A 23,644-nucleotide genomic window follows, 5' to 3' on the forward strand; every position below is an offset into this window, starting at 1 on the left:
CCTGTTGCCAATCTAAATGCAGCTACAGACGATTTTCGTGGTAAATCGGGAATTAACTGTGGATTTTGATGCAGAGAGTTCCATTTTTTCCCTTGGGATTGTGTTATCAAATTTTGTTTGTTGAAGTTTAAGTATGTAGATTTAATAAATCTTTTCACAGAGTAATACGTAGATTTAGTAACAGGTCTGTAAGTAGCAGTGCTGCCCTTCTTTGCTAAAGCATCTGCATTCTCGTTTCCCAGGATTCCACAATGGGATGATATCCATTGGAATACAATTCTTTTATTGAGTGATATTAATTGAGAGAGTATTTTAGTTATTTCTGCTGTTTGAGATGAAGGTGTGTGTTTAGAGACTATTCATAGAATAGCTGCTTTGGAGTCTGACAATATAACTGCATTCCTAAATTTATTGATGTGGCATAGAAGATTCCTGAGACTTTCACTTATTGCAATGATTTCACCATAAAAACTTGTTGTTCTATATCCAAGAGATCTATAAAGTGAGAAGAGACAGCACGTAACACCTGCACCGTGTGTGTGTGTGTGTGTGTGCGCGTGCGCTCTAGAAAAATCACAACTTTCTATTTCATTCATAGTGTTCTGTCCAAGGGCAGGTCTTTCACTGCAAACTCTCTACCCCTCTATTAATGATATTTTGAGTTAGTTTTGCGTATGTAACAAATATTATATAAATGTATACAAATTATACTACTCTATTTCAAATTAGCTTTGTTTTGTATTTTTGTAGGGCTAAATTGTCTCAATAGAAAGAGGACTACACTTAATTCAATGTTGCAGACTGCAACTGGCAAATAAAATATTTCTATTTCAACTGAACCACTAGTGTTGGACATAGTAGTGATGGTGGTGGTGGTGGTGGTGGTGGCAGCAGAAGCAGCAGCAGCAGCAGTAGTAGTAGTAGTAGTAGTAGTAGTAGTAGTAGTAGTAGTAGTAGTAGTAGTAGTAGTAGTAGACGATTTATTTCTACTGGCAGAGTTAAGGCCATAAAGCCTTCTCTTCCATTCAACCACTCAATGTGTACACTCCGAAAAGTAAATATGTTACTTAAAAGCACTTCGATATGGATTAGTAGGCACAGTAGATTTAATATATAGATTTTATATGAAATAAAAATAAACAAATGAAGGTAATGTTTAATAAAGTATAAGAACGATTAATTGTGAAACATTTTGCCACATTATTACAGAATATTTTATAATAGGATGCAGTAATGAAAGCTATCTCTTTGCTTTAAAGTAATCACCTATAGACTCTCTTGTATGAGTTCAGTAGCTGGTACCAGTGTATTTGTTGAATACAATAAAAATGATCCCTTAACTGCCATCTGTGTAATATATATGTAGCTTTCGGTTTTTCTTCCGGATATTACCTTTAGAGCAAATCCTTTACAATAGATTAGTTCCAAGTTTCTGGTACCTAATTCGTTAAAAAGATAGCATTGCATGTTCCGGTTTCATAACTTATCTTTATTACATGTCCATGTCCTTTGCAATAGATTAGTTCCAAGTTTCTGGTACCTAATTCGTTAAAAAGATAGTATTGCATGTTCCGGTTTCATAACTTATCTTTATTACATGTCCATGTCCTTTACAATAGATTAGTTCCAAGTTTCTGGTACCTAATTCGTTAAAAAGATAGTATTGCATGTTCCAGTTTCATAACTTATCTTTATTACATGTCCATGTCCTTTACAATAGATTAGTTCCAAGTTTCTGGTACCTAATTCGTTAAAAAGATAGGATTGCATGTTCCGGTTTCATAACTTATCTTTATTACATGTCCATGTCCATTACACAGAAGACTTTTCATTATCCCATACGAAGTACCGGTACTGGTACTGGCTTGATATGAGGGGTATTTTCCTTTTTTGTGGAATGTTACATACATTACAAATCTATCTCCATTTGTTAATCCATGAGACCCACGCACACCCACTTTTGACAACAAAGGTACGGTAATTAAATCGTTATATTTCACTTTACCTATAAAATAACCTGTAGCAATAATATCAGTGGGATTGTCTGTATACTGGTACTCAATACCAGCATTATTACTGCCAAAAGGACTATTATTCAAGCCAAAACGACTATTACCGGTATTCCTTTGTACTGATGGTAATGGTGGGCTTTTTTTCAATTTGATGACTTTGACTTGCAGCTCTTCCTCATAAATAAAGTTGTAAACTTCTGACGTGGTATTGGTAATCTGAGAAGAAACTGTTACATCTGTTAAATTTATAGATCCAGTTGTCATTACTTCAAATGTTTCATTTATAGTGGTGGGAGGTATTATTTCTACGATATACCTGCTTGTGCGTCTAAATTCTTCAGCTTTCTTGTATGTTAGAAATGGCGTAAAATTCCGAGGCTGGCTTATACAACAAATGGAGGCAGGAAGTGGAAGATCATTTCCAGAATATATGGCGCCTTTGATGTCTTTCGTCTCCTTTTCACTCAGAATTTGCGCTGATTCAAGTTCACCAAGTTCAGTATCTGTCAGTGTCAGGAACCTCAGATGTTTGAACACACCTGTTTCTTCTAAGATGACCCTCACAGATTTTCCACTCAGTGAGGTGTCTTGTTCTTCATAACGAGCAGTTGCCCACAGCACAGCTGCATCTATGAGCTCCTTCTCAGAGTTCACGTTATGTTGTCCTCGCTGCAATATACATGTCACAGCATCCACACTGAGGTCCAGAAAGTCTTCACTTTTCAAGAGTAAATTTGTACTTTGTTGTAGTCTCTGAAACAATTAAAAAAAAAGAATAGATAAATGAAATGAGCAATAATTCAAATAATTTGCAGACTTCACATATAATATAGGCTATATATATTATACGTACATGGTACTAAATAACAGTGAATATTCTGAGAGGTGGTAATAATCATCAAAACAAGAGAAGGTAGTCTAATAAACATGAGTCCTAAAATTAATATATTTTGAGATATTGTTCATCAGCATCATAGGAGATATTCAGTGTAATGATTTCCATTGGAAAAAAAAAAAACAGTACTCTGAGAGATGGTAGTAACCATCAAAACAAGAGAACACGTTTAATAAACATGTCCTAAAATTAAATGTTACAAGAAACAAAGTCTTTGAAATTTGTATTGTAAGAACAACATATCTTACAATGAGAGTTCTTTGCTTGTTCCTTACTGAAGCATACAGCAGGGGCGTATATAGATTTTTTTTTCTTCGGGAGAGGTTGGCAAAACTGTGGCAAAAAGTCCTTATGTCATTGAAAAGTACAATGGTAAGACGATTCAAACCATTATCCAAGTTATTTGGACTAGTTCTCAGATCAACTAGATATTTAAAAAATATAAAGCAATAAATTGCTAAATTTAACATTATTGGTCGTCTAATATTTTAGGAGAAAAATTCGCTCCGGCGCCGGGGATCAAGCCCGGATCCTTGGTTCTATGTACCAGGCACTCTGACCTCTGAGTTACGCCGAATTCAATCCACAGCACCGGATCGAACCTTCCTCCTTCAATGTTTTCCTTTGTGGCCTGACTCAAAGTTAGGCATATATGTTGTTGTTTTCTAATGCCAGGCGTTTGACAATAAAGTCATTTGACCTCTTGCACTCCAATATTTTTCAAAGATATTATCATGACCAGCCACTGAAGCACAGATTTTGAGGTAGTTAGGCATATACACCGTGTTCCGCTTATAAGTATAATAAAAGAAATAGTTATAATTTCATAACAATGCATGCAAATGGGTTAAGATTGGTACCATTGTAAAGAGGAAATTGGGAAGTTTTAATCCATTGTTGTTACTTATTTTTAGAAGACTCACGCATGCGCAGATCATTAAATAAGAGAATTCGTATCGTATCTTTAGTCAGTCAGCATGTGGACGCCACAGCAGAAAGCCTTTTGTGTGCTGTCATTAGCAGAACATAGATCCATAATTCGTGTACAGCGCTTGTTTCGCCGTCAGTACAATCTTAGACCGAGGGAAGCTGTACCGACGTACGTCTCAATAATGAAATGGGATAGGCAGCTCAGAGAAACAGGAAGTTTGTTGTCTAATGCAGGTAAACATTCCAAGCGTAAAGTGTCTGACGAAAATGTCGAACGCATTCGCGAGGCATTTCAGAGAAGCCCGCGGAAATCCATTCGACAGGCTAGTGTGCAGTTGAACATCCCACCAACAACAGTGCATACAGTGCTCCATAAAAGATTGCGTTTGCGAGCGTACAAGCTGCAACTTCATCAGATGATTACGCCGAATGATAAACTGGAACGAAAACGCTTTGCAGAAACAATGTTGGATAAAGTGGACGATGACGACACATTTCTAACTCGAGTCTGTTTCTCAGATGAGGCAACCTTCCACGTCAGTGGAAAAGTAAACCGACACAATTGTCGCATCTGGGGGTCGGAAAATCCAAGTGTCGTAATTGAACACCAACGGGATTCCCCTAAATGGAATGTTTGGTGTGGGATCATGCGTGACAGAATCATTGGTCCCTATTTCTTTGCTGAAAAGACAGTCACTGCAAACACGTACCTGGATATGTTGCAACTGTATGCTGTGCCACAACTCCCAGATGGAGCAATTTTCCAGCAAGATGGGGCTCCACCACACTTTGCCAACATGGTTCGCACATTCTTAGACGAACAATTCCCTGCAAGATGGATCGGAAGAGGATCACCGTACATCACATGGCCTGCCAGATCACCAGATCTAACACCACCTGATTTTTTCCTGTGGGGGTTTGTTAAGGACCAGGTCTACAGGACGCCAGTACGTGATTTGGCAGACTTACAAGAAAGAATTTATGCTGCTGTCAACAATGTTACACCACAGATGCTTCATAACACTTGGGTCGAGGTTGAATACCGGTTGGATATTTCCCGTGCCACCAATGGAAGCCATGTTGAGGTTTATGGAACATAAGGTAACAAAAATTCCCAGTTTTCATTCTTTGTAGCAGTTGGTTTCAACTATATACTTGTATTAATTCAGAAGTTATAGCTATTTCTTTTGTTATACTTATAAGCGGAACACGGTGTATATGTTGACCTGTATCCAATGTCAACTGCCATTACACTAGGAGCGCACTCAGCTGAGTGACTTGTTGGCCTGGAATCCGCAGTTATTATGCACTGCTAGCTGAGAGAATATTATAGATATATTAATTTGTCCTACAGAATTTATTTGTAATATTGACACTTAATATTTTAATATTACAGATAAATTCTGTAGGACAAATTAATATATCTATAATATAATGATATTATTGGTCGTCTTCATCTTACAATGTTTGGTGACATATACACGTCCGTTGATGTGACATATTAAAGAATTTAAATACTATTATAGTCACAATCATACCATGGTATGAAAGAAAAATTTCACAACCTCGAGCGGGAATCGAACCTGCGACTTCCTGAGATTACATTTGTAAAGTTTCTTTCAAGCCATAAGCAGTGCTGACTAGATCAGACGCTATGGACAGTACTCTATAACAGAGTCGCCAGTATGAAAGGATAATTCCAAGCCTTTGGCGTGAGATGAACTCGATAGCTCAGTGGTAGAGCGCCTGACCGGAGAACAGGAAGTCGCAGGTTCGATTCCCGCTCGAGGTTGTGAAATTTTTCTTTCATACCATGACATGATTGTGACTATAATAGTATTGAAATTCATTATTGGTCGTGTTACGAGTAATTTAGTGCATGTGGCTGCAGCATAGGAGCTATAATAAAAGTACACGCGTTATTGACTGCATTAATTTTCTCATTACCAGAGTTCACTTTTAGGATAATTAAGAAAGTGGTCACATTATTCATAATTTTCTGTTTCATTACATGTTCAATTTTGGAGAAGGGGGGGGGCAGGATCCCCTGGGCTGCACCTCTATGTACACCTCTGGTATACAATATCAGTAAACATAAGGCTAAAAAGATGTGATTCTCTAAAATGTAGGGCAGAAGAATATGTTACAATGAATGGAAATGACAACATATATCGGATAATATTTTAGGATCCATGTTGATTAGACTTTTTTCTTGTTTTGATGAATACTACCACCTCTCAGAATACTGAATGTTTTTTAGCACCTTGTATATGTGTTGTATATACTGGGTCATCCATATATCTTGGAACTGGAGCTGCATGAAGTGCCTCAGCTGACAATAGCAACGCTTTTGTGTGGGCAGGAGGGGAGCAGTCTGTGAGGATAACGGGTTTATTCAAGATCTCGCAACGCACTTTGTTCTGTGTTTCAGTGACAGCAACACGTGAAGTGAAGTGAGAGTAATGGCAAATAATAGGCCTAATTATTCTATTCCATATCAGGTATTTATTTACGATTTGTATGTTCGTACAGAATTCGCTTGTGCTGTCAGCAGATTATTTTAAGAGAATTTTCCAGGTGTTCATGTCCCAAATGGTGGGATGATTCATAGATTAGTTAATAAATTCCGTGAAATGGGAAGTGTTCTTGATAAGAAGTAAAGACTACGACATACAGTGCTCACAGAAGAAACTCTTGATAACATTGGACAACGCTTGAAAAATTCCTCTAAGAAATCTCTTAGCCGTCTTTCTCAGCAAACAGGAATTTCTTACGGTTCCATACAAAGAGCTTAAGTTAAAACCCTAGAAATGTACATGGTGCAAGAACTTAAACCAAGTGATCCTGTATGTAGGATTAGATTTTGTGAATGGATTTTGAATAAAATGCATGACGGAGAAATTGATCCCAGTCTAATTCTCTTTTCAGACAAAGCGTAATTTCATTTACGTGGATATGTAAATTCTCAAAACCACAGACAGTGGTATGCCGAAAAATGTAATCTGCTTCATGAGGAACCTCTTCATGACGAGAAATTAGGGGTGTGGTGCGCGCAGTTTGCAGTGAGAGAATAATAGGCCCAATTGTTTTTGAGGACACACTTAACAGTAATAGATTTGTAAACAATATTTTGCAACCCTTTTTTGCTGAATTAACTGAGGGGGAACGTAGTTTCTCGTTTTTTGAGTAGTACTCAGCAATGGCTCATACAGCCAATGTTTCATTGTAGGCAATTTGACAAGTGTGTGATGACAGAGTTATCAGCAATAACATATGGCCCTCAAGATCCCCTGATTTAACCACCTGTATATTTCTCTGAGGATCATTAAAAGATACGGTGTATGAAACGAATCCACACACTTTAGACGAACTTAATAACATTTGCCAGGAGATCAATTCAATTTCTCAAAGAGAACTAAGAAAAGTAATGGTTAATTTCATGAGAAGATGCCAGAAATGTGAAGAAAACTAAGTTAGGCAGTTCCAGCGTCTCCCTTAGTAACGTAGGTGAGTATATAACTTTTAAATTGCATCAGAATTTATTAGGCAGTCACTCTAGCTTGCTAAACATTGGACCCTTGGATTGCCTGGCCGGCAGGAAGTGATAGCTTTATCAGCTGAGTGGGACCCCACCTCAGCTGCGGTGCTGCAATATGTATGTGCGCACGCACAAACACACACACACATACATACATACATACATATGGTATCCAAATGAAATGTAAGCCTACAAAAAAAAATACATATTTTATAAACCGTTTATTATACACATTCATGAATTATACATGAGTATTCGATAATTGGTGGCAATAATGTCTGTATGTGGCGCTATCAGAGGTAAATAACGTAAACTAATAACAATGAGAAAGAGGAACATCTGATGTGTGTTATCTGTGAGTTTGAAGACAATAATTTCATTTATAAGATATTTGTAATGAGTTTAATTTGTAGGCTGTTGTCTGTGCTCTAAAATGTTTAGCAAATACGAACAAAGATGCTTCATTACAATTCAGATTGCAAGAGGCAAGAATGTCTCTCAGAATACTTTAATTCAAACATTGCCATTAATTTTCGAATGACTCGTGTATTTTTACATAGGGAAACTAGGGGGAAAGGAACTGGCTACCCTACACCATTATCTCCCAGCACAGTTGCCTTGTTGGTATCACTTGAGGTTCAGACTTGTCTTCGGACAGATGACTAAACAACATAGGGAAATTGTTAAAGTTTTTTCTCAGTATATGATTTTATCAATAGATTTCAATATGGATGTCTCTGGTAGCATGCCATTTATCCACACATTACTCGACCTGGATGTATGTGGAATCTAATTTGCATTTTCAAAGAGCAATTGGTGTAATGCAATGATTGAAGCTGTGCTTGGAATATAATTTGCATTTTCAAATAGCAATCAGTGTAGTGCAATGAAAGGACGAAGATATAAGATCAAATAGTAACAAAGACAGCAAAATCCAGACCATCACTATTGGATAGGATATCTATAAATAAATCACCATAACAACTAACGCAATGAAGCATCAAAACATTCTATCAAGGTTTTTTCAGTAGTGATGGTACCAGTACATCTAAGAAAAGTCAAACAGATGACACTGGTACACTAGTTTCTGAAAGTTACTCTTAATATAACAGTAGTGTGTGTGTGTAAATGCATGTGTAGATGTATCTTCAGATGTTTCAAAGAATTTATCTGTGTGGTCAGATACTTAAACACAGTACACTATGAACAAGTATCCATGGCTAGAAATTACGGATCATGACAGTATTAGTTGTAAAGTGTGTGAAGGGTTCAAAGTCTTCGACTGTAGAATCAGTTAAACTTGTTCATCTCTCTTCGGAATGACAAAAGAAAGAGGTAACTGCATATGCCTCCACCAGGCTCATTTAGTAAACATCGATATGAGAAGGATGGAAAGGCTAAAGGAGGCTAAGCACCAAAAACAAGTTTTCGAGATATTCAATAAAAACTGTATAACATTTGTAATTTGTTGTTAAAATTATTTAAAGAAATATGTAAATCAACTGCAGACTAGGCTACTGTGATATACATTGCTTATACAAGCTTTTCTCACAAGTTCTAAAGAGAAAAAAATATACTCTATTTTTGATTGATAAACTAGTGGACTTACTCGTGTTAAATATGTAATATTTGTCTGGCTTACAGCTGTTTCAGTGCTTGACGCACCATCATCAGAGCCTACTAGATCGCGGCGTCATCTCGAACTTCTCTGCCTGTTAGGAGGGTGTGTTTTATTGTTGGAAGGTGTTAAAGTGTGGAGTCGAATAGTGTGTGTGTACTGAAATTGATCTGTGTTGAGGATTTGATCGGGGTGTGTTTTAGTGTATACAAAATATACAAACACACTAAAACACACCCCGATCAAATCCTCAACTCACAGATCAATTTCAGTACACACACACTATTCGACTCCACACTTCAAAACCAACAATAAAACACATCCTCCTAACAGGCAGAGAAGTTCGAGATCTAGTAGGCTCTGATGATGGTGCGTCAAGCACTGAAACAGCTGTAAGCCAGACAAATATTACATATTTAACACGAGTAAGTCCACTAGTTTATCAATTAATTATATTCAAGTGTTAAAAGTGGTGTACGCAAGATTCAAAATGGATACTCTATTTACATGCATAAATTTCTCCCCTCGCATAATATTCCCATCCCCTCAATTTATAAACTGAAATTTGGGTAAAAAAAAAATTCGCATAATTTTCCCGTCTTTATTACCATTTATAACAATTTTATTCGTAAATGTGATTGAGAAGTGCAAAGCAGTAACACTATACCAACGGAAATAGCAAACTATGCCACTTCCTTTGATCGTGAGCCCGCCTCAGTTTCATGCTGACACATCATAAGTGTTGTGCATATGCATCACTTGCTAGTAGTAACAACGTGGTTGGCGTACAAATAGGCTACAACATATACCTGTCCATGTACAAATAATTATTTCTTATTAAGTGAAATGGGAAAGAAAAACTATAGTTAAAATGCACAGTTCAAATTACGAGTTACATAGTTCGTGGAAAGTAATGGTAATCGCAGTGCCAGATTTAGACCTAGCCAACCTAGGCAGTTGCCTAGAGCGGCAATTTCCAGGGGGGTTGGCATTTTCTCTTTCTTCCTTTTTCATTTCTCCCTTCTTTTTTTTATTGTACTGTGAAATTTGTTTTTAAAACCCTTGTTGGTAAATCTTTACTGAAGTTTGTTCTTGAAGACCTTGTGGAAGCCGAATATCATTTGTTATCGAATTGTCGCGGTAGCAGCGAGAGTAAAAGGAAAGTGTGCAGCTGCATAATTATATTGTAATGCCGGTATCACGTTATTATACTATGAAACTGCTTAAATGTAACAGCTCATATAAACAAGAATGCATTGTTGAAAATCAAATTGGATGTGTGTTTATTATTTATCGCTATGAATAGTAACCACAACTCTCAGTTACATTTTCAATATACTATATCGCCAACAATACTGTTTAATCACGTTCCAGCATGTGCACTATATAATTCATATGAAAGGTTTATTCTGCAAAGAGTTGGAGTTTATTTTTCAATTTACTTTATACTTCCTACTGAAGTAAGAAATGCTCGTAATAATTACACCACCAACAAAACCAATGTTTAAAAATAAACCACAGTCTGCCTTTCACAAATGAATTTTGTTTCAACAATGAATAAGTTTGAATATGTTTCTTTGCATTGAGTCTGATCTGATGTGCTTTGTCAGATCGACTTGATGACATCATCAATGCTTTCTCTGAGAAGAAAGTGAGAAGGAAATCTTTATAATTCACAAGTAAGAAGCATGTAGGCTATTTTGATTCCAGTAATTTATTATTTTCTGCAATTTAACATTTTGTTTACGACTAATTTAAACTAAACATGGCTTGTATAATAGCTGGTCATAAACTGTTTGTGAGAGTTGGGGGGGGGGGCGGCACTATACCTAAATCAAGCCCTGGGAAATCGCACTGTTGCACGGAGTTTGCGTTGAGCTATTACATGTGTGCTACTGACGTAAACAAAAAGAACAGTTACAAAATGCAAAAAAAGACAAGTTTATCATTTCGGGGACTAGAATCTGGGCAGTATGCAGAAATTGGAAAAGAAGTGCTTGGTTATATAACAGAGTTAAGAAATAACGGTTATGCAGTTTCGCACAAAATGGTGCAATTAAAGTTGCTAAAGGTTGAAAAGAAACTCTACAGGGTGTTTCAGAAATACGGGGCATAATTTCAGGTATGTATTTCTCACATGTAGACAATCAAAATAGTTAATTACAACATGTGTCCGGAAATGCTTTATTTCCGAGTTATGGCCTTCACAACATTGAAATTCACCGGAACGTTTTTCTTTCCGCAGGTCGTTGCCGTCAAAGGAGACATTAAGAGGACACTCTGACAGTTCATTCCGAGGCAAAGGTTACATTCAGTGTTGTGTAGGCGTTAGACTGTGCGACATGTATTCAAATCAAGAGCTGGCAGAGATACACTTCATGTACGGTAAGGCGGACGGCAATGCTGCTCTGGCTCGTCGTTTGTACCAGGAGAGGTACCCACAGCGACAATGTCCAGATCGGAAGACATTTGTATGTCTCCATTACTGTCTGTGCGAGTATGGAAAATTTAACTCTCCTGGTTTGGGAAGGGGACGACCAAGATCTACAACTCCAGAAGTACAGGAGAAGATTCTGGAGGCTGTGAACATGACTCCTTCTATCAGCACACGAAGGGTAGCGTTGCAAGTCAATGTTCCTCATACAACTGTCTGGAGACTGTTGAAAGAGTATCAATTGTATCCTTATCATTTGCAACATGTACAGGCCCTGTCACCAGCAGATTACCCTGCACAAGTTAGGTTCTGTCAGTGGTTCTTGCAGCAGTGTGGTGTAAATCCGAACTTTCCTGCCTTAGTATTATTTACAGATGAAGCACAGTTCACACGAGATGGCATAACAAATTTCCACAATCAGCATGTATGGGCGTATGAAAACCCACGTGCAACTGTTCCATCTCATCACCAGGTACGGTTCTCCCTCAAGATGTGGGCCGGTATCATTGGTGATCGATTAGTTGGACCCCATGTACTTGTAAACAGACTTACGGGGCAGGCGTACACAAACTTCCTGGAAAACACCATACCTCATGTTTTAGAAGACACTCCACTGATCAATCGTCAACACATTCACTTCTTGCATGATGGCGCTCCTGCACACTTCAGTCGTTTCGAAGGTTTCCTGATCGATGGATAGGTAGAGGTGGCCCAATTGCTTGGCCTCCACACTCACCTGATCTGAACCCTCTCGATTTCTACTTGTGGGGCCATTTAAAATCATTGGTTTATTCGTCTCCGGTGCCTGATTTGGAATCCCTTCAGAATCGAATTGTGGCATGTTCTGAGGACATACGCAATACTCCTGGAGTTTGGGATCGTGTTCACAGGTCAATGAGACATCGATGTGAGGTCTGTATTCAAGGAGGAGGTGGACATTTTGAACATCTTCTGTAATGACAACGACCTGCGGAAAGAAAAACGTTCCGGTGAATTTCAATGTTGTGAAGGCCATAACTCGGAAATGAAGCATTTCCGGACACATGTTGTAATGAACTATTTTGATTGTCTACATGTGGGAAATACATACCTGAAATTATGCCCCGTATTTTTGAAACACCCTGTATATACCAGTAGGGATTTCTCAATTTAAAGTGAGCAAAGGGTGGATGTGCCGTTTTATGAAGAGGAATAATCTTTTGCTAAAAGGACGACATCTCTTAAGCCAGCTGTGGCAAAAGGACTACACAGAAAAGTGGTGGAATTCCATTGGTATATCATAAAGAAATGGCATGAGCGCAACTATCTGCTCTCGCAAATTGGCAACATAGATCAGACGCCGATTTTGCTTTCATATCCCGAGGAACACCACAATTAACGAAAAAGGTGCGTTTAATGTCACTTTGTTAACAGGTGCACAGAAACTTCGATGTACAGTTATGTTGGCCATCACTGCAGACAGGCGGAAACTCCCTTTGTACATGATATTCAAACGAAAGACGCTTCCAAAAGGGAAGTTTTCTCCTGGGCTACATGTTCGTGCCCAAGAGAAAGGATTGATGGCTTCCAGCCTAATGCATGCGTGTTGTAGGGGGGAAACGTCCGGGCCACTTGTTAAATTGAAAGTCTCTCTTGGTTTTGGACAGCTTCTGTGGCCATTTTGTCGACAACGTTCGACAAGAAATGTCGAGAACAGATCTGGCCGTAATTCCTGATGATTTAATGCCAGTGCTGCACCACTTGACATGAAAGTAAATAAACCATTCAAGGATCATGTGAAGTGAATGTATGCGGAATGGATGGCTGCAGGATTCCTTACGCTGACACCTACTGGAAAAATCAAGAGGTCTTCAATTGAACTAATATATGAATGGATCATCCGCAAATTTCAAATGATATAACTGTGAAGAGCTTCAAGAAAACTAGAATCTCGAACAATATGAACGGTACTGAAGATGACTGTATCTGGAAGAGGGATGAAAATGATGAATCATCAGAGGAGGGGGCAGGCAAGGCAACTTCTGAAGAAAGCGACGAGTGATAAAGTAAGTGTTTTTCTTCCAAATTACCTTAATAATCTATTGATGGTAGGTAGACTCTAATATGCATTTTATAGTTTACTGTATCAATTAAGCTTTATTTTCCTTCTCCAGGCTTGTTCTTTTGCATATGTTCTTGTACACAGATGGCAGCAAGTGGCACATGACTGCAACGAGCTGTACCACACTAACCCACTTCATTACCACAATATTGTTCTTTCTTCTTGTGTAATTAAAGTTAATTTTATTGTATAAATTGTTTATCATAATTATTTCTGTAGGACTTCAAAATTAAATTCGCATAATTCCCCTCCCCCCATTTTTCATGTTCCAAAAAAAATGGGGGCGGAGGAAATAACGCAAGTAAATACGGTATTGTGTAGGTCATCTGGAAAAGAGCTAAGTCTAAATTTTCATTTCATATCTAAAAGAGCTAAAGTTTTTTTTAACCAGAGTGTGGGTTTTGAATAGGTGATAAGGTTGCTATATAGTCTTTAATAATGTTTATTTATTATAATTTTGCTACAAGAACTGAATAATAGTATAAATTTTTTTTAAACACAAAACAAAATATCAACAAAATCCTGAGTGTCTTACTATTCCTTATGATGAAACATAAAGAAGCTTATTATGAAAATACAGAAAAGAAATAAATCAAAATCACTACAGCTAAGGCCAGCAAAATAGGCCCACTTTTCACTCCTTACTTACTGATATCTTCATAGAACTTTTGGCATCCAGGATTCACAAAAGGAATCGGGTTATTAAAATCTTTTTTCTTGTTTTCTGACTGTGGAAGATCATGAGGCAAGCCATAAAGTGTCATTGCAGAAATATTTTCGAAGGAAATACCTGTGTTAAAAACAAAATGATTTTCAAAATCATTCAATTCGCTTAAATTTGTTTCAACTTAAACAATACCTGAATCTTTTCGATTCGTGACCATGATGCTTGAGATATATGTAACTGGCCTATATCTTGTCAAGAAATGTACACTTAAAGATTTTCATTCCTCTCCTCATATCTTTGAAAATAGTTTTCTTCTCTTTCTTTCTCTTTACAATATTTCTTCCTTTCCTTTTTTTTTTTAATCTCAAAGAAATGCATAAACGTTTTCTTGCATACCCATTTATGGCTGCCTCTACCATCAGGAATAATATAGCTCATTGTAGCTTGCCTTCGATTTGCAGTAGGTTCTGTGTCATGTCTCCTTTGAACTGGAGTCACTTGGATCAACCCATCTGGTAGGTTCATATCCAGCTGATGGAACATGCTAAAGAACGCGTCTTTTATGTTACTGGCATCCTGGAGAATTTCCTTGCAGTCATAAGCATACTTACACATTATGTCTTTCAGATGAAGGTACACACGATGCTAAAACATAGAGTTGTAATTAGAAGCTTAAACTTACCACAGAGTGTAGTGGTTCCTTGACTCGTATTTATTTCCCCTTGCTGATAACGTATGCTTTTCTACTGATTCTCTTCAGATATTGCTTCCTTTTCAAAGTTGTCATGCTCAAAAGCAGCTCTTCAAGATAAAAAAAATCACTTAAATTATCATCATCAATCAACACAGCCACGCACAGATGTTTATAGAACCGCTGTATAATAGCTAGAACCAAACTTCTTGGCTACAACGCACATAGCTCTTTTAGGAATCTACTAGATCTGCTCATACAACCAGTGCCATCTTGTGACCTCTGCCGAAAACAATAGGAAAGAGACGGAAGCATAGCTCATTTAGCACTGCAGTGACATGGGTGTATAGCTTCTTTAGATATGAAAAATCACAATTTTTCCGATTTTGGCACTTAGCTCCTTTAGCTTTTTCACTCTTCATGTACATATGAGCCGTTCAGAGCAAAAGTGGTGTAAGTCAAAATTGGGTAATGAGGTTTAAAGTAAAAATTTTGTAAAATACAGCGCAAAGTAGCAGTTAATATGTCCTTTGTGCTATCCACCGACTACTAATAGTTTAAATAAATTGAATATTAATTATTACTTTGTGTTGTATTTTACAGAATGTTAACTTTAATCCTCATTACCCATTTCTGACTTACACCACTTTTGTTCTGAATGGCTCATATGTTCTTAAGACAGACATATTTAGAATAACTCTCTATACTCTCGTTAGCATAACAGAGTTGGAGAGGGGGGGAGGTAACATTAGCGAAAGCAGATCGCCTTATATGGAGGTGTGTAAGAGCACTACAATTATTGAGAAATAATAGAAGAAAGTATCCATAGTTACGAATCAGAAGATTATAAAAACATGTTGTTGTTTTCTAATGCCAAGCGTACTCCAATATTTTTCAAAGATATTATCATGGCCAGCCACAGAAGCACAGATTTTGAGGTGTTCCGAATCCATTTCTTGGAAATTAAAACATTAAATTTGTTTCTAACAACAAACATATGAAATTATCAAGAGAACAGCTGATTCAACGCGTAAATTGATAATAATTATGAACAGCAAACAGTTGATGAGGATGAATCATATTATACAAATCTGCTTCTGCTGTTCAATCTACCAGACCCCACCACATGGATTGCAGGAGGGATGAAAAAAGAGCTAAGTTGCTACAGAAGTCTATACCATATCTGTAAATGGTTTTTTTTAGAGACATGGTTGGTGAAGAAAACCTCCCTGCAAGAGCTACTCAAATTTCGGAATCAATAAAAGTGGCAAGAAACATAACGGAAGTAGTGACTGTGAGTTCTGCAGAAGCAGAAAGAGGATTCAGTTTATACGGGTTTTTAGGCTTTCATGGTGACTGTGATTAGAATTAGACTTTTTGCTAATCCGTGTTCTGGAACTTGACATTTCCAATGTTTCGGAACTACATACTGGTTCCATTATCAGAGTAAGACCAGAGAGGCCAATTTCTGAGTTATGAAATTAATAAATCTCAATACAATAAAATAAGTGTAAGGACTTGATCGAAACAAATAAATGGCATTAATGTTATTTAAATTCCCAAGAGCACTGTGAAAATATGTAGACCCTCATTTTATCTATGTATTTATGTAAGATACATACCTGTATTACAATAGCTTTAATTTCAAGGTCATACAGAACAGAGACGTTCAAAATGTGACATAGCCCCTTCATGTCCTCTCTACAAAGTTTGCCCATGTAGTATGCAACACACACCTTGATTAAGTCATATATCGAATACTTGTGTGCAACCTTGATCAGATCTGAAGCTTCTTCTATAGAAACGATATCCACCTGGTGACTGTATATAAACCTGTAAAAATGTCCAGCAACTTTTGAAAATTTTTACTACAAATTAAGTCAAGTTTTCATTTTAAAATGTACGAGGCGCATCCAGAAAGTAAGTTTCCCGAGAGAGAGAGATTGTACAGGGAATAAATACAATATTACTACAGTATTACAATGTTTATCATAATAGTAACTGTTTAAAATAAATCTTACTGAAGCATCTTTTTGAACACGCCAGGTTCAATATCCGACAATTCAACAGGGTCCTTCTCTGCAATAGGTCCATAGAACTCTCTCTCGAACACAGAGCTGGCGATTGCCAACAAAACTTTGCTGGCCACTATTTCCTGTAACATAGTTCAATATTTACACTGGCATTAGTTTATTTCACTTTTTTTCCATCTACTTTACTTTCTCTTGGTTTAACATCTCTAAACTTGAGTCTAGCAGGGAATGTGTCTTGACCCTTGCCACATGAAGAAGCTGCTACAATGTTATCAGCCCATTGTGTATTTGAATATATTTCTAATGCAAACTGATGTAGTGTTGATGGAAATTAGGCAATATCGTAAGTTATCATGGCAATCTAAACTCGTCCACTTTCATGGGATATTTGGAGAAAGTATGTCATTCCTATGCCATTAATTGGAGTATGGGGAGGAGGTAAGGATAAGTATTAGCTCGCATTATAAAACTGCGAGACAAATTCTTCGGCTTATTGTCTTTAGATAAGGCATTCATAGAGGTTGTTATACAGTGTTCCATAGCTTCCTAACACTTCCTTATTGTAAAAATGCATCCCTCCTGGGCAGAAGCCTAGATCATATATGTAACAGATAGGTCGGCCTTATAGGCTTTGACATTAACAACTTCTCAGGTTTACTACGCTGCCATCTAGTTGTTACATAAGGAGTCACGTCATAATTCCCATTTGAATTGCATTAGCGACTGTACTGCCATCTCGTGTTCGTTTACGGCGGATGGGTGGCGATCCTGGCGGTTGTTTTCTTCAAAGTGCTGCCGATTTTAACATAGCGATGAGTTATCTGTTACATATATGATCTAGAGCAGAAGGTTGAACAAACTAAGGATACATTTAGTTGATATTTGATTATAAAGCCGCAATCACTATGTACCGGTACCAGTACACTTAAACATAAACATAGAAGCCCATAATCATTCTGTTAAATACGATCATTCACATAATTCCCAATATGTTCACATAAATGCAACAGCAACAACGAAAATTAGGGCATGGTAGCTCCAATACCTTAAGTTAAGTTTATGTTTTGGCAAATAATTGAGTCAATTACTTCACATACAATGGCGCCAACTTTTGGAAAACATTTGGTGGATTCAAGTACTTGAAGTGTAAGTTAAAATAAAAATAATTCTCATAAATCATCATCATCATCATTGGCGCTACAGTCCTTGGTGGGCCTGGGCCTCCCTTAGTAATTGTCGCCATCCGTCTCTATCTTGTGTAGCAGCCTTCCAATTCTTGCACCCCAACTTTCTGGCATCCTCTTCCACTCCATCAATCCATCGCAAGTGCGGTCGACCTCATCTTCTCTGACCTCCCGGATTTGTTATTACAATTTTTTTGCAAGGATCACTTGGGTCCATGCGTATTACATGTCCTGCCCACCTCAATCTGCTAGTTTTAACTGTATTGATTATATTTGGCTCTCCTAAAAGTCTATATAATTCATAGTTGCATCTCCTCCTCCAGAGACCTTCCTCAAATGTTGGGCCATAGATCCTTTGCAGAATCTTTCTTTCGAAAATCTCCAGTCTTTTTTCATCATTTTTGGAGATTGACCACGTTTCTGCCGCATATGTCAAAACTGGTCTCACTAATGTTTTGTAAAGAATAACTTTTACTTTCCTGGATAGAGCATGCAAACTAAAGTGATATTTCAAGCCGAAATATGCTCTGTTTGCTTTCATTAATCGATTAGAGATTTCTTTGGACATGTTATTATCGCTAGTGACCACTGTTCCTAAATATGTAAAGTTGTCAACTTTCTCAAAATTATAATCTGATATCTGCAGGCTGTCTATTTTGTCAACTATTTTTCCATTATCTGCCAACATATATTTTGTTTTCCTCTCATTGATGATGAGGCCTATTTCTTTTCCAGCCTGCTCCATATTTCATGGATCTGCCAATAATGACAATGTCATCCGCAAATGCCAATATTTGTGAGGATTTATAAAAAATGTTGCTCCGTGTTTGCACTTCAGACTTCCTGACGACACTTTCCAATGCAATATTGAATAGGAGGCATGCTAATGCATCTCCTTGACGAACTCCATTGTGTATTTGGAATGGTTTCGATGTAAGGTTCTGTATTTTAACTTGGTTGTATGTGTTACTCATTAGCAATTTAACCATTCTAATTAATTTAGTTGGGATATTCAATTCTTCCATTGCCACGTAGAGCCTTTCCCTATTAATACTATCATAGGCACACTTAAAATCGAAATTCTTATAAATCATCATCATCATCCATAGCGCTACAGCCCGTATCGGGCCTCGGCTTCCTTAAGAATTCTTCTCCATCGGTCTTGATCTTTAGCCACCGTCCACCAGTTCTTCACTCCAAGCCACTTAATGTCGTCCATAACACAGTCCATCCATCGTAGCTTTGGCCTTCCAACTCTTCTTCCTCCAGCAATCCCATATTCCATCACCTTCCTAGGTATTTCACATTCATCCATTCTCTTAACATGCCCTGCCCATCTTAGACGAGCAATCTTAATGGATGTTATTATATCGGGAGACTCATAAAGCTGGTATAATTCGTTGTTATATCTTATTCTCCAAGTTTCACCATCCCTTACAGGTCCAAAAATCCTTCGCAATATCTTCCTTTCGAATGCGGCCAATCTAAATTTATCCCTTTCGCTAAGAGGCCACGTCTCTGATGCATAGGTCAACACTGGTTTTATTAGGGTCTTATATAGTCTACATTTTGTGAAACGAGATAGCAATCTTGATTTAACTTGTTTTTGCAGCCCATAATAACACCTATTGGCGCTTTGTATTCTTCTACTTAGTTCCTCTGAGATATCATTGTTACTATTAACTAGTGATCCAAGATATACAAAGCTCTGGACTGTCTCAAATTTGGCATCATCAATCTCAATGTACTTAGAAGTTTTATTATTATTTTTGTTATTGACTACCATGTATTTTGTTTTGTTTCCATTAATTTTTAATCCCATATTTCCAGCTGCATCTCTTAGATTTCTGAAGGTTTTTATTAGATCTCTTTCTGACCTCGCTATTATGTCAATATCATCCGCAAAGGCTAATATTTGGACAGACTTATAAAAGATGGTACCTCTTGTTTGTATTTTTGCTTCCCGCACTATCTTTTCTAATGATATATTAAACAATAGGCATGCAAGAGAATCACCTTGTCTGAGTCCATCCTTGGTAGTAAACTTATTAGAGAGGTCCGTTTGTATTTTCACACAACATTGACTATTTTCCATGGTGGCCTTCACTAATCTTATGAGCTTATGGGGAAATCCAAGTTCTTCCATAGCATTATAGGTCCAGCTCTATTCACACTGCCATAAGCAGTACTAAAGTCTATAAATAAATGGTGTGTTTCTATCCTACTCTCTCTTGTTTTCTCCAGAATTTGCCTTAGAGTGTATATTTGGTCAATAGTTGACTTTCCTCTACAAAAACCAGTTTGATATTTCCCAACTACTTTCTCAGCGTATGGCAGTAGTCTATTATACAGAATTTTAGAAAAGACTTTATATGTTGTATTCAGAAGTGTTATACCTCTAAAGTTTGAACATACAAGTTGGTCTCCTTTTTTTATGAAGTGGGCATATGATGCCCATTTTCCATTCCATCGGTATTATTTCTTCTTCCCATATTTTTTTAATTAATTTACATAGGTTATATCGCAATTCATCTGTTGTATGTTTTAACAGTTCAGCCTGAATTCCATCATCTCCTGGTGCTTTATTATTTTTAAGCTGTTTAATGGACTCGTTAATTTCCTCCATTGTTGGTAGGTCATTATCAGTTTCCAATCTGTTATTGACATCGGAACTACTAGTATTATTACCGTTGATATTCCCCATCAATATATCTTGATTGACAACATCAGTGTTATTTCCGTTAAGAAGACTGCTAAAATGATTACTCCACCTATTTAAAATCTCATCTTTAATTGTTAAAATATTCCCTCTAGGGTCTCTACATAAATTAGTCCTAGGTTTAAAACTCTTCCTCTCATTATTTACAAATTTATAAAATGTTTTAGTTTCTTTATGTTCTCTACAGAGTTCAATTTCAAGTAATCTGTCATTTTCAAATTTCCTCTTCTTTTTCCTATGAATGTATTTTTCTTCTCTTCTTTTATTTCTATATTGTTCTGTAAGGCTCCTTGTGCTTCCTCTCTGTAACATTTTTAGATATACTTTATTCTTTTCTTCTGTTACTATTCTACACTCATCATCAAACCAATCATTCCGTTTAGGTCTGCATGTTGTGCCAATTGTTTCTTCTGCTGTTGTGGTTATTATCTCTCTAATTGTTTTCCATCCATCATCAATTCGGGTCTCATCACTTGTTCCATCTGCTTTAAGTCCCATTTCCTCAATCTCCTGTTTCATTCCTTGTTTGTAATTTGCAACTATTTCATCATTCTTTAACCTTTCAACATTATATTTCTCCTTATTTTGACTTTTAGTGCTTCTGATTTTTTTGCAATTGGATATTTTTTGTCTAATTTTAGCAATCACCAGGAAGTGGTCGGAGTCTATATTAGCTCCTCTACGATTTCTTATGTCTAACAAACATTTTTTATGTCTTTTATCTATAACCATGTGGTCAATTTGATTGACTACATTACCATCTGGCATTTTCCACGTTCCTTTATGTATTGCTTTATGACAGTAAAAAGTACCCCCAATAACCATGCCCCTCGATGTTGCGAATTCAATCAGCCTTTGCCCAAATTCTCATAAATAATAATGATAATAACAACACGACAAATTATTGAGTGAGCTCGGGCCCACTGATCACATAATAATGTAATGAATGGATGATAGAGAATCGAATCGAAGAACAGGATTAAAAAAATCATTGCATTTTCCTGCATGTTTTTCTCCCTTTATGGTAAAAGAAACCACTGCAAAAGCTGTTTTAAATACCAGAATTAGTGCCCAAACACTATGAGAGAATGTACGCTGTAACAAAACTTTTAGGTTTGGCAACAATATGCAAATAACATCTCTCCATAACTTATTCTATCATTATTATATATACACTTTTAACACTTATGTAATCACTCGTTAACTTTATAACGCTTTACTGTGTTAATATGAGGAAATTACCTGGCTGAGTAGTTTCGAAGTGATGTTCTTCATTTTCCAAAGCCTAATGAAGGTCCCACACTATCTTCTGGAAAACAGGAAACCAGAAGATAGCGTGGGACCTTCATATTAACACAGTAAAGAGCTAATAAAGTTAATCAGTTATTCTATCAAACAACCAAAAGAAATGATTACTCCCTATATAGGTAACATATGCTTTTCATTCTTAATTCTCAAAATTTCCTTCTTATATTTCTGATTATATCAGACTCGCTTGCCCTAGTTAATGAGTTTTCTTATACACCTCTTAGAAATTGAAATCTCTATACCACATTATTATTATTAGTAAAGCTCGGAAGTTCCGACCTTCTGTCTTGAACATGTAGCTAGGAACAGGACTTCAATATAAACAAATATGTGCTTCTGACACGGAGGTAACAGTTGAATATACTGAGAATGTCGTCAGTGCCTAAAACATCTTACTGATATGTCAGGTTAAATAAAATAAACAATACACAAGATATGCACAAATACAGTGTCCAGCTTAAACGTATAACATTTAATTATTTTATTACTTGATAAGTATTGTTGATATTTACACTCGGTTTGCTTCTATAGAGACTCGAAATGTTTCCTGTGTTTGCATGGTGGGAGTGTACATCGCATGCGCAAACTATGTCGTTCGCGGAAATAGCCAATTAGCGTCAGTAACCATGTGGACTCCACGCCAAAAGGCAGTCTGTGTGCTTTCTCTCACGGAGTTGAAATCTTACGCAGGTACAACGTCGATTTCGGCGTGAATATCAACTGCGGCCAACTGACGATGTTCCAATGTACGTAACAATCATGAAATGGAACAGAAGCCTTCGTGAAACTGAGAGTTTGTTTCAAAGTCGGACCACCACACCAAGCGCGCTGTTCCAGTGGCTGATGCCGAATTAATCCGTATGTCTTTCCAGTGGAGCCCCTGTAAATCAATCCAACGAGTAAGTCAGAAGCTAAATTTACCTCGTTCGACAGTACACGATATCGTCCATAAAAGGTTGTGCCTACGGGCGTACAAACTTCAGATTCGTCATCAAACCAAACCTGAAGACAAGCCATGACGAGGGCATTCGCAGAGACAATTTTGGCAAAAATTGATGAAAATGAGGTATTCCTCGATATGGTTTGTTTCTCAGACGAATAGGTTAACAAACACAATTGCCACATATGGGGAACGGAACATCCCCACACAGTGGAAGAAACTCCCCGAAACTCAATGTGTGGTTTGCATTGTTGAAAGACAGAATCATAGGCCCATTCTTTTTCATGGAGCCTACTGTTAATGCAAGAACATACCTAGACATGTTGCAGTTGTACGCTATGCCACAACTTCCTCCTAACATGATCTTCCAAAAAGATGGGGCGCCATGCCATTGTGAGAGATTTCTTGGATAATGAGTTCCCTCAATGCTGGATTAGGAGAGGTAGTCCTTAGATTGATTGGCCCCCCTAGAAGCCCGATTTTTTCTGTGGGGGGGTTTGTCAAGAATCAAGTTTACCAGACACCAGTTCGTGATCTACCAGATCTGCGCCATCGCATTGTTGCAGCTGTCGCA

General features: G+C 37.2%; 1 protein-coding gene across 1 annotated transcript; it reads right to left on the reverse strand.

Moving 5' to 3' along the window:
- Nucleotides 1-929: 929 nt before the first annotated feature.
- On the reverse strand, nucleotides 930-23,147 carry LOC138702280 (uncharacterized). Its single transcript, XM_069829861.1, has 4 exons — nucleotides 23,052-23,147; nucleotides 16,908-17,041; nucleotides 16,509-16,719; nucleotides 930-2,765 (listed from the first exon to the last, which is right to left on the reverse strand). Exons 1-4 carry the CDS (start codon nucleotides 23,145-23,147, stop codon nucleotides 1,743-1,745), a joined length of 1,464 nt encoding a protein of 487 aa, XP_069685962.1. The 3' UTR covers nucleotides 930-1,742.
- Nucleotides 23,148-23,644: the final 497 nt, after the last annotated feature.

The sequence above is a fragment of the Periplaneta americana genome, chromosome 6, assembly GCF_040183065.1.
Source record: "Periplaneta americana isolate PAMFEO1 chromosome 6, P.americana_PAMFEO1_priV1, whole genome shotgun sequence".
Classification (NCBI taxonomy): domain Eukaryota; kingdom Metazoa; phylum Arthropoda; class Insecta; order Blattodea; family Blattidae; genus Periplaneta; species Periplaneta americana.

What these genes read in the sequence shown, in the direction of transcription:
- LOC138702280 (XM_069829861.1), bottom strand. Translation starts at nt 23,147, where the DNA reads ATGGCTTGTCTTCAGGTTTGGTTTGATGACGAATCTGAAGTTTGTACG. An exon ending in GTGTTCAAAAAGATGCTTCA is followed by an intron (nt 16,720 to 16,907) that starts GTAAGATTTATT and finishes ACATTTTTACAG; the next exon opens with GTTTATATACAGTCACCAGG. An exon ending in TTAAAGCTATTGTAATACAG is followed by an intron (nt 2,766 to 16,508) that starts GTATGTATCTTA and finishes TAATTGTTTCAG; the next exon opens with AGACTACAACAAAGTACAAA.